We start from the raw sequence: 12,197 nt of genomic DNA, 5'->3' as shown, positions 1-12,197 counted from the left end.
TACAATATTTGTCTTTTTGTGATTGACTTTTTTCACTCAGCATAATACCCTCCAGATTCATCCGTGTTGTGAGATGTTTCGTGGATTCATCTTTGTTCTTTATTGTTGGATATTATTCCGTTGTATGTATGTACCATAATTTGTTTATGCATTCATCTGTTGATGGGCACTTAGGTTGTTTCCATCTTTTTGCTATGGTAAACAATGCATGGGTGTGCCTGTGTCTATTCACGTGTTGGCTCTTATTTCTCTAGGATATATTCCTAGAAGTGGGACTGCATGATCATGTAGTATTTCTAAGTCTAGTATTTTAAGGAGGCACCATATTATTTTCCATAGTGGCTGTACCGTTTTACATTCCTACCAGCAGTGTATAAGTGTTCCAGTCTCCCACAACCTCTCTAACATTTTTTTATTTTCTGTTTTTTGATTAGTGCCAGTAATGTGGGGTGAGATGGTATCTCATTGTAATTTGGATTGCTGTTCATCCACCAGCCTGCTCCTTAGAAACCCTATGTGGCAATTCTGCTCTGTCCTGTAGGATTGCTACGAGTCAGAATCAACTCCATGGCAACGGGTTTGATTTTAGGGGGTTTAATGGCTAATGATCGCTAGCATTTCCTCATGTCTCTGTAAACTGCCTGAATGTCTTCTTTGGTAAAGTGTCTGTTCACATCCTTTGCCTATTTTTTAATTGGATTATGTGTGTCTTTTTGTTATTGAAGTATTTTACAGATTGTACAAATTAGACCCTTGTCAGGTATGTGGTAGCCAAAATATTTTTTCCTGTCTATAGGTTCTCTTTTTACTCTTTTGGTGAAGTCTTTTGATGAGCCTACGTGTTTAATTTTTAGGTGCTTTCAGTTATCTAGTTTATCTTCTGGTGTTTGTGAATTGTTAGTTATGGTTTGTATTGAATTTATGCCATGTATTAGGGCCCCTAGCATTGTCCCTATTTTTTCTTCCATGATCTTTATCATTTTAGGTTTTATATTTAGGTCTTTGATCCATTTTGAGTTCGTTTTCGTCTATGGTGGGAGGTAGGGGTCGTGTTTTTTTTTTAAAGATAGACATCCAGTTTTGCCAGCACCATTTGTTAAAGAGACTGTCCTTTCTCCATTTAATGCTCTTTGGTCCTTTGTCAAAGATCAGCTGACAATAGGTGGATGGGTTTATGTCTGGGTCTCCATTCTGTTCTGTGATGGTCTATGTGTCCATCATTGTACCAGTACCAGGCTGTTTTGACCACTGTGTCTGTAGAGTAGGTTCCAAGTTCAGGTAGTGTGAGGCCTCCTACTTTGTTCTTTTCTTCAGTAATGCTTTGCTTATCTGGGGCCTCTTTCTTTTCCATATAAAGTTGGTGATTAGTTTTTCCATTTTGTTAAAGAATGCTGTTGGTATTTGGATTGAGATTGCTTTTTATCTGTAGGTCACTTTGGTTAGAATTGACATTTTCACAATATTGAGTCTTCCTTTCCATGAGTGTGGTATGTCTTTCTATTTATGTAGGTCTCTTTTGGTTTCTCGCAATAACATTTTGTGGTTTTCTTTGTACATGTCTTTGATGTCCCTGGTTAGGTTTATTTGTAAGTATTTTATCTTTTTAGGGGCTATGGTAAATGGAACTATGAGTTGGAATCGACTCAGCAGCAGTGGGTTTGATAAATGGAATTGTTTTCCTGATTTCCTTTCGAAGTCATTGTTGGTGTGTAAGAATCCAGCTGATTTTTGTATATTGCTATTGTATCCTGCTACTCTGCTGAATCTGTTTGTTCCAGTAGTTTTCTTGTGGAATTGTTGAAATTCTTTTTGTATGGGATCATATCATCAGTGAATATATATAGTTTTAGTTTTACTTCTTCCTTTCCAATTTGGATGCCCTTTATTTCTTTTTCTTGCCTTATTGCTCTAGTTAGGACTTCCAACACAGTGTTAAATAGTAGTGGTGATAAAGGGCATCCTTATCTTATTCCCCTTCTCAAGGGAATGCTTTTAGCCTCTCTCCACTAAAAATGATGTTTGCTGTTGGTTTTGTTTAGATGCCCTTTATTATGTTGGGGAATCTAGTAATCTTTCAGTTGATTCTCTTAAGTTTCCAAGTAGACCGTCAATCTGCAATTAATGGTTATTTCATCTCCTTCTAATATATTTCTTTGACTTGTCTTATTGCATTGGTTAAAATTTCTAGAGCACTGTTAAATAAAATTACAGTTAAGGTAGTAGTGTTTGGTTCTTAGTTTTTCTCCTTTGCTTTTATTAGAAATTAATTGTAAAGGAATTTCATCCGCATTGTATTAATCACATATTTATTCTGCTTTAACCATTAACACTGTGAGCTTTATTAATACCAGCCTGCTCTTAAATTACTAGAATAAATTCTACCTGGTTATGATATATATATTTTTAATGTAATTCTGATTTTGCTTTAAAAAGACTTTTACATTTATAATCCTTAAGTGCAATTGGCATGTGATTTCCGTTTTCTGCTGTCTCTGTCTGTGGTTTTTATCAGGGTTATGTTAGCTTGCAAAATGAATTAGGCTTCCCATCTTTTCGTGTGCTTTGGAAACCTTCTGTTTAATTGTGGTAACAGAAAATTTTTCCAGATAATAAAAGTAGTCATTTTCTTATAAGATGCTAAGAAATCCGACTACTTAAGAGAAAACCGTAATGGCATTTTGGTGTACCTAATTCCTGGGCAGTTTTTGCCTATGCGGGTATACTTATACTCTACAGTTCATCTTATGGCTTGATTTTTTAAAAACAAATCGTAATGGATATATTTCTATGTTAACAAATTTGGATTTGCGTCATAATTTTTATGGCTATACACTTCTTCATCTCTTGGATACTTTTGGTCTTTAATTCTGTAGACTCTTTAATAAGCCTGTTGTGTGTATATCGTGTTTTTGTGCTTGCTTTTTTTACCCTTTACTCCTCGAATTAGGTCTTTCTCTGATTCCCAGAAGTATTGGCATAGTTAAGGTCACACTTGTCTTGTTTGCTGACCCCTCGGCAGGTTGCTAGGTTGTGCAGCCAGGGCCAGCCCCTAGCGTTCTGCAGGTTTTCCTTCATGGGACCCTGTTGATCTCAGCAGGAGCACCTGGTTCTATGGCAGTTATATAATTGCTACTTTTAATAAAATAGCAACTTAAACCTTTGATATTCTGTCATTTTAAAGTAATGTCACATCTCTCTGATTTTATTCATCCATGGTTGATTATGTTTTAATTTAAATGGGCAGCTTTATTGTTTATATTTCCAAATTCCTGAGATGCCTCCCGCCCCACAACCTTTAATGTAGCATTTAGAGTCACAGTGTTTGTGAACAGTGTTTGTAGAACGACTGGAGAAAATTCACACACTCCTGGAAAAAGAAGTCACGTGTAATTCACATTCCTCTTGTGAAAAAACCACATTGCTATGAACTTTTCAGTGGGAGGTAAATATACCAGGCTTTTAGAGAAGAATGGCCAGGAAGGCCAGGGGACTTGAAGCCCCGTTGTTTGAAGCGTGGTTGAGGGAACTGTGGGAGAAAAGACTTGGGTACACAATTGCTGATGTAAAGTAGGTGAACACCTTTGTGTGAAAGGAGGATGATGACACTTTTCCTTCATGGCCCTGAGGTAGAGAAGTAGGATCAGAGGGCAGAATCCCAGGGTACTGAGTTCAGCTTACTGTGAGGGCGAGCTGACAGAGGGCGCCTTGGAAGTAGCGAGTCAGTGCAGAAATTCATGGTGGGCTGGTTTACCACTTGGTCAGGTTGACGAATGGATACAGGTATCAGATGGGTGGCTGGATCAGGTGGCCATTAAGCTTCTTTACAGCCCTGAGTTTCTGTCATTTGGAGACTAGACATGTCTTGCGACCCGTCCTTGGTAGAATCATAGAATGTAAAGCACAGTGTACATAATGTTACTTGGTATACACCTCTGGACTGGAATACTTAGGATGTGTTCTTTTCGTTTCAGCTTACCGTGACAATCAGAGCTTTGTTGCAGAATCTGAAGGAAAAGATCGCCCTTTTGAAGGACTTATTGCTAAGAGCTGTGTCAACACATCAGATGTATCCGTGTAAACATTTCCACCTCTTTTCTAGAGTGGGAGGAAAAGCAGTCTTATTTTAAGAAGGGAAGGAATCTGGGCCACCCAGATTTTTTTCCACAGTTTGAGGAAGACTTGGTTTCCAAAATATTGCCTATAATCTTGATTTCTATTTTTAGTGTCTGTTATATGTTTTACAGTGAATATGCTGGCCAAGCAAGACCTACTGAAGGAATTAATTTATTTGGGTGTAACCTCTACTGAGCAGGAAGCTAACGCTTTCCATTAGTACTGTATTTATGCAGAGCGGTGCACTGCCGCCTGTCTAGACTGCCGTGAAAATGGCTAGTTACTCTCCAACAGGAAAACTCCCGTTACAATCCTAAGCTGATTCTGCTTCTGAAGTTTGCAGGGTTTTAATGGTACGTTCTGTTCTTGACGAGGCCAATGCCAGTTGAAACCATACATCTTTTTTTTTTTCTGTTCACGTAGCTGTTTGGGATGTGACTGGTTTGCCATGTTATCCTAGAAACCCGGCTCCTGTTTCTGGTTTGTGGGGAGGGCACTTGCTTGACGCAGGTCATGCTATCATCTCAACTTCCCACCAGCACTGTCAAATATTAGCAGCTTTGTAAGAAATTTATAATTTTATCAATTTAGGAAAAAATACATGTGACTTGTTACCTGAACTAATCCTTTAAACCTGAGTTTATGTTGGTTTGGAAACTGACTTCAAGCTGGTCTTCTCTCATCGTTGCATTGAATTATCAGCAATCTGTTCTAAAGCCCCCGAAGTTCGGTATCTCAGGAAATGGTTACTGCCTGGTTTTAAATATGGGAAAATGTAGGAATATAAGTTTTTAGGTAAAACATTAAACAAACAAACAAAAAAAAACCGTTGCTGTTGAGTCAATTTTGACTCATATGACCCTACAGGACAGAGTAGAACTGCTCCATAGGGTTTCCAAGGAGCTGCTGGTGGATTCGAACTGCTGACGTTTTGGTTAGCAGCCAAGCTCTTAACCACTGTACCACCAAGGCTCCAGGTAAAGTAATACGAGATGTTAAAAAAAAGTTTTTCCCCCAAGTGTAAGTCCTTTATGTCACCAGGGAAGTTGGTTTAGATTAGTTGCATAATTTTCCAGATATTCAATTATTAACCTACTAAGTTTCAAATGGAAACCTTGGTGGCGTAGTGGTTAAGTGCTATAGCTGCTAACCAAGAGGTCGGCAGTTCATATCCGCCAGGCACTCTTTGGAAACTCCATGGGGCAGTTCTCCTCTGTCCTATAGGGTCGCTATGAGTCGGAGTCGACTCGACAGCAGTGGGTTTGGTTTGGTGGGTTTAAGTTTCAAATAAAAGCTTAATTTCAGTAAACAAGTGGGGTCTTATTTTTTAACATAATTGGAATATTATGATACATTTAGTTTGTAACTTTCCTCTCTGTCTCAGTATCATTTGTTAGTGCACAGTTAATCTATTATATAGAGTTTTCGTTTTACCAAAATTAACAAGTCTTAATATGTAGACCTCAGGTAGTTTCAGGTGGTCAGGGGTGTTTTCTCCACATTCAGAACTGAGTCCAGAACGTCTGTGTAAACTCATTGTGGTGTCACCCAGAACACATGCACTAAAATGCCTAAATATGGTTTCACAGTATAATATTCATAACTGTGTATTTGCTGTCTTCCCTTAAGGTAACTGGTTGTTATTCATTTTATAAGTTTATGTGATAAACTTGTCAGATAAGAAACATATAAAAATTAAGTTTTACTTTTTTCTATTAATAATCTCTAAAAAAAAAATAATCTCTACTAGTTAGTAATTATAGAGTCTTAAGCATTCCACAGTCCTAACTCACTTTGTTTTCCTGAGTGCTTACGATCTGGATATCTTTTGAAATCTCAGACTTTGGATTTGTGGGGATCTCAGAATTACACCCCAAACTTGCTGAATTATGTAAAAACATTAAAAACACTGAACAGAAATGATTAAACACATGAAGAAAATAAGGAGCTTAATGTGGCTAATTCAGAATTTCCTAAGGAGAGAGAAAAAAAAACTCAACTGGAATCTAACAGTCTTATTTAAAATCTTATTTATTTTTGCATCGTGACTAAGGGGTTGGGTCCATTTCTACTCTAACTGCAGTCGCTACTTGGGGATGGAACTAGAATAATCTACCACACGGGGGTGCTCATAGCCTTCTGAATTTTCAGGGAGACCATTTTTCTTTCGATAGTCTAGGAAGGAGGAAGTAAGTAACTTCTGTATTATGAAGGCCTCTTTTTAATTCTCCTTTTATTCCACCATCTTGTGTTCTCTTCTCTTCACCTCCTTCCTCTTCCCAAATACTTTAATAATTCTGTGGGAATTATCATTCCAGATTTAAGATCTATCAGACCCCCTAAGCTTATAGTATTATTTTGCCTTGGTGGTTCTTTCATTGAGGCTGAGTCCAATTTTGCACCTCAAGTCACTGAGGGATTTGGAAAGAGAATCCAGCACTCCAGCAGGGGAGTTTTCTACACTGAGGAGAAGAATGTTTGAGAGCTTAAGTAATCTACTCAGGACCCCACAGCTGGGAAATGGACGAGCCAGGATTCAAACACTGGTTGGTCTGACCACATAGCAAGTTTTTTTATTTTTATTTTTTTTGTTGTGCTTTAAGTGAAAGTTTACAGACCAAGTTAGTCTCTCATACAAAAACTTATATACACCTTGCTGTATACCCCTAGTTCCTCTCCCTCTAATGAGACAGCACACTCCTTCCCTCCACTCTCTATTTTCTTGTCCATTTGTCCAGCTTTTGACCCCCTCTGCCCTCTCATCTCCCCTCCAGACAGGAGCCGACCACACAGTCTGATGTGTCTACTTGATCCAAGATGCTCACTCTTCACCAGTGTCATTTCCTATCCCATAGTCCAGTCTGACCCCTATCTGAAGAGTTGGACAAAGCAAGTTTTTTAAGAGCTGAATTCTACTTTAGTAGAAATAATACAGTCAGTGTCACCTGGCACATCCTCAGCTAGAATTCCCTGTTACTGTAATGAGCAGGTTGCTGTAGCACCAAGACAAATCCTGTTTATAATGGCAGTCTTCAAGAACCTTCTTCATCAGAAAGACGAAACGGAGTTGACTTGTTCAACAGGGTGTATTAAATATACTTTGTGGATGTTCTAATTCTTAGACTTCGTAATCCTTTTTTGAGGTATAATTAATGTTGGTAACTTTTTTACTGTGAATATTTGAGTATCACATTTCCTTACTGTGCCAGGTAGTTGAGCATTTATGACCCTTTACTTAATAAATTTATGCCTTCCTGCATCAGTGGGGTTTTCCAGAGAACACTAAGAGTTGCCAGAAACATAAGTCCTGTGAAAATGCCTTCTACACAATTAAATTCATGGAGTTTAGGCATAAATGTTTTTGCTCTTTCCTGAAAAGGTAGTTTTCTGCTGGCAAGAGTAAATGTGAAATTAAAATGAAAGTTCTGTACTTTTGAATGAGTTAGCTTGCGATTCCCAAACCAAAGTCCTATAGCCAGAGAGTTTAAAATCACTGGAAAACATGCACCTCTGTTGGCAGTGCTTCTTTGAGATGTAATTGTGATCACCTTGACAGCTGAGGAGAGGTGTGCACTGCAGGGGGCTGTGCGTGAACGTCAGGTAGAGCGGAAGTTATTCTTAGAATTGGCTTTAAGGGAAGCCCGTCTTTTTGTTGGGCTTTGAGAGACAGCACTTTTACTGCTTTGAAGGGAATAAGAAATCTCTTTACAAAGGGGGTTCAGTATCACAAGGTGTTTTCGTGTTTTCAGGGACCCACAACACACACCACCCACTGCCGTCAAGTCGATTCCGACTCATAGCGACCCTACAGGCCAGAGTAGAACTGCCCCATATAGTTTCCAAGGAGCGCCTGGTGGATTCGAACTGCTGACGTTTGGGTTAGCAGCCGTAGCTCTTAACTACTGTGCTACCAGGGTTTCCGTTTTCAGGGAAGGCCTACAGAAATAATTTTAAAAAAATCTCTAACTTTTCTCCGCTTGATATTTTAGGGCAGAAAGATAGCTAGCTAGATAAGTAGGTGGGTAGAGAGGTAGACAGAATGCTCTAGGTGTGGAGAGAGGCCAATTAAATAGATTTTTGAGGTATTTTGTGGCTCCAGCAGAGGTAAAGTGGTTCTCAAACAGCGCACCAGCTCGTGACAGAGTTTTTACTGGTGTCTGGTAAAACCAAAAACCAAACCCATTGCCATCAAGCTGATTTTCACTCAGCGACCCTATAGGACAGAGTAGAACTGCCCCCTAGGGTTCCCAAGCCTGTAAATCTTCACTGAAGCAGACTGCCATGTCTTTCTCCCGTGGAGCTACTGGTGGGTTCCAACTGCTGTCTTTTTGGTTAGCAGCCGTTGAAAATCCTATTGAGCACATTTCTGCTCAGACACACGTGGGATCGCCAGGAGTTGGAATGGACTCTGCAGCAACTGGTTACTGTTTTAAGGGCTCTTCTAGCCTGAAAAGTCTGTGATTCTGTTCTTCGGTTACTAATCTACAGACGTAATCATCAAATTTCACTGGGAAGGGGTGGCTGGTGGATTCAGACTGCCGACCCTTCGGTTAGTAGCCGAACGCTTAACCGTGGTGCCACCAGGGCTCCAGGTCTTTGTATAGATGTGTGAATATATTGTAGGAGAAAATCCTGCTGAAACAAAATGCCTTTTAAATTTTGCTAGATATTTAGAAAACAATCTGGCGGTTGGTCGGACCTGTCTACATTCTCGCCACGAGTGTCTGAGAGCGCTCAGTTCCGCATCTTTCTCCGTAACTGTCCTGTCATGGCTCCGTAACCCACATTTCTTCTGCTCGTGTGAGGCGTGTCTCCATTTGAGGAGAGTTATTAGTGTTTCTTTTTTTTTTCCTGCGCTTCGTTATGTACTTAGTCTTTTTATTTGCCACTATTAATTTGTCATTTGCAATTTTATTTTGCAAATATTTAAAATTTTTATATAGCCAGATTTATATACTTTTTTTCATGGCCTCTAGGTTTCAGTCTTGCCTAGAAAGGTTTTCCCTACAGGATTATTAAGAAGTTCTCCTATGTCTTCTTCTTAGGATGCTTTTACACTGTCATTTTCTATGTTTAAATCCTTGAGCCGTTTTGAATCTGTGCTTGTTTTAATGTTAGATTGCAGAAGAGCAGATATGTCTGCGTGGTTGGTCAGACACTGAAGTGCTACCGGGCAAAGGTTGCAAGGGAAGGTTGAACAGGACACTGTGACACAATCGGTAGTTTGCATAACTTAATATTTCCATTTTGTCTTGTGTAATTCCTGTCACAGCTTCTGACATTTTTTTTTTTTTTTTTTGAGGAGCTTCTTTCAGATGGCAGGAAAACTATTGGTAATTTACCACAAATTCAAAACACGTATGTATTGTTGATAGTGTATTCATCAACAGGGTAACGTTTGGCCCTTATTAATATTGAGGAAGTACTTAAGCCCCCTGTTTCTTAATTGTCGTTACTACGTCAAGGTTTCCAAGATGGTTCGCTTGGAACTGGGAAATAATGGTAGTGATATGACTCAGAAAAGTCTGGCGTTGTGGAATGCTGACAGAATCCTTTTTTATCTTTTCATCTGAAGCCACTAGCCCTGTTCAGCTACACTGGTTAGGAGGTTTATGATTTTCTAATTACTGTCTGTTACTGGATCCATCTACTGTTCTACTAGCTAGTCAGCTTTTGTTTGTTTTTTTTTTAAATCAAAATGATCACTGAGAAATTATAGACTCACTGGACCCTGGTTTTGCACCCAGGGAAATGGTGATGCTATTATTTGAGTCTGCCAACTTCTCAGAAACTTTTTTGGGCCTAAACGTAATGTTTTAAAATCTTTTTTTTCAAAAGAAAATTATAAATCTAAAGTATCCATTTCATTAATGGCTTGCCATTACTAGAACTAGGAAATTGTGCCCAGGGGCTATTTTGAATCATCAATGTTTTAGCTTTAATAAAAGATAGGACATTTAATAAAAGAGCAAAAGCCAGGTAAAGCCCAAAGAGTAAAGGTAGCTTGTTTTTACTCTCATTTTTTAAGCCTGGGTGAGATATGTCCGTTCGAAAATCGTCATTAGCTTTCTCCGGTTCTCTTCAGTTTTCTCCCTCAACAATTCCTTTATTTTGGTTTTTAAAACACACACACACACACGTACGATTTAGCCTAGAAGAGCTTGTGTAGCTTTATTCAAGAAAACTAATATATAAAACTTTAGGTTTAGTCATGCCTTATTTTTTTTAATGATCACTAATGGATTGTGCTGGCAAAGGTGTTAGAGATTATTTGACCTCATATATAAGGAAACAGATCCAAAAAGGTGAAGTAACCTTTCCAAAATCATATAGATAGTACTCGAAATAGGACTAAAACTCTGGCCTTTGAACTCCTAGTCTGGCATACATATTAGAATAACAAAACTGATTTTTAAAGCAATTTTCTTTGGAGCTAAAGATCATATATTTAATTAATTAACTGATGGTGGCAATTTTAAGAGTAAATCTGGTGCACAAAATAGCATTTTATAAAATGTACTTCAGGTATGTTAATAGGTGTGTTAATACGAAAGAAAGGGCATTATAGAGAACCCTTTTTTTTCCCCCTAAACAGAGCATCTTAGGGCATTAATGTTCAGGAAAACACTCTTTGAGCACTGACGCTTAGAACTTAAAATCTAAGGCATCGCGGAGCCAGATTGCCTTACTGACAGAAATACTCACTTAAATATTGGTCGCTGAGAGGAAGAGGGAAACCCTGGTGGTGTAGTGGTTAAGTGCTATGGCTACTTACCAAAAGGTCGGCAGTTCAAATCCACCAGGCATTCCTTGGAAACTATGGGGCAGCTCTGCTCTGCCCTGTAGGGTCATTATGAGTTGGAATCGACTCGACAGCAACAGGTTTGGTTTTTTTTTGAGAGGAAGAGAATATTTATTTAGTATATCTCTCAGTGAAAGAAGCCGTATCGTGGGTCTGTGTCTGTGTTTGTAAATTCTCTGCTATGGCACTGTCGAGGTCCTAAGCTTGAAGGGTCAGTGAAGTGGAAGGTCAGAGTGGGGAAAGGATAAGAATGGTTCAGATACCTTTTGGATGTTGTTGATTAGAGTCTGTAAAATTACCACTGACTTGGAGAGCTAACTTAATCACGTAACTGGTAAAATGATGCAACTCATCCACTGTTGCACCTTAACGAGATATCTGCAGAACCCAGCTTGAAGGGGATCGAAGACAGAACCTATTGGATGATCTTGTAACTCGAGAGAGACTACTTCTGGCATCCTTTAAGAATGAGGGTGCAGAACCAGATCTAATCAGGTATGATGTTTTCACTTACAGGGATTACTTGGTGGGTGAAAATTTATTGGCACAGATGACAGCTTTTTCCTGAATAGTTTAATTTCTTTAACTAGTAAAATGTATCCTGTTCACTTACGGTGTTTGACTACAATTTTTATTCAATTTGGTTTTCATTCGTTTTCTAGGTTGAATAAAGCAGGTATTTTCAGCTGGTCCCATCTTGGGTGGGTCATGCTTAGGTAGAATACAAGACTAAGTCGGCAAATTTCTTTTGCATTCTTTGGTTGAGCTTTCTGCTCTGTTAGTTGACTCTTAAACTCTTGAAGTCATTTGAGTTATCTGTGCAGAGAAACGAGTTTTTTTATTGGCATGTTGAAAAAATGTCTGTAAAATAAGACTGCAGTCCAGCGTTCAAGGAGGCCGAGGAGCAGGTAGTTGAATTATTCTCACTGTTTGTTGCCAGTGAGTGGTTCACACTATACAGTTGACAGCTGCTCTGAGCTCAGCTCGGCTGGAAGACCCAGAGAAGCGGTCCAGCTTTCCAAGGCTGAGGTTAACGAACCATAAATTGTTACGTCTTTAGCATTGGGCTCCCCCTTGCTTCCAGCAACTCCCTTGACTTCATTGTGGGAGCCATAACAGAAGGAAATGAGCTTAGGATAGAAACTGGCCTCTCGCCCTCTTCCCCACTAGGGATGATGCTTTCATTTGTGGAGAGGCAGATTGTTTCTGCCTCATTCCTTGTTAGGAATAATCTGGCTTCCCAAGAGGAATGGTTTTTGACCCTGCCTACGCATTACTGAAC

At 39.1% G+C, this 12,197-nt stretch overlaps 1 protein-coding gene across 2 annotated transcripts in view; it reads left to right on the top strand.

Moving 5' to 3' along the window:
- STX8 (syntaxin 8) overlaps positions 1-12,197 on the top strand; it is a 344,866-nt gene that overhangs the window by 13,692 nt on the left and 318,977 nt on the right. For both annotated transcript variants that reach the window (XM_010596609.2, XM_023556455.2), the window contains exons 3-4: positions 3,972-4,066; positions 11,300-11,410. In XM_010596609.2, the coding sequence (XP_010594911.1) occupies positions 3,972-4,066; positions 11,300-11,410 (206 nt within the window). The remainder of the gene's footprint in view (positions 1-3,971; positions 4,067-11,299; positions 11,411-12,197) is intronic.

This window comes from Loxodonta africana, chromosome 18, assembly GCF_030014295.1.
Source record: "Loxodonta africana isolate mLoxAfr1 chromosome 18, mLoxAfr1.hap2, whole genome shotgun sequence".
In the NCBI taxonomy this organism is placed as follows: domain Eukaryota; kingdom Metazoa; phylum Chordata; class Mammalia; order Proboscidea; family Elephantidae; genus Loxodonta; species Loxodonta africana.
The sequence above is the reverse complement of the archived record's forward strand: the minus strand, read 5'-3'. Positions and strand labels throughout refer to the sequence as shown.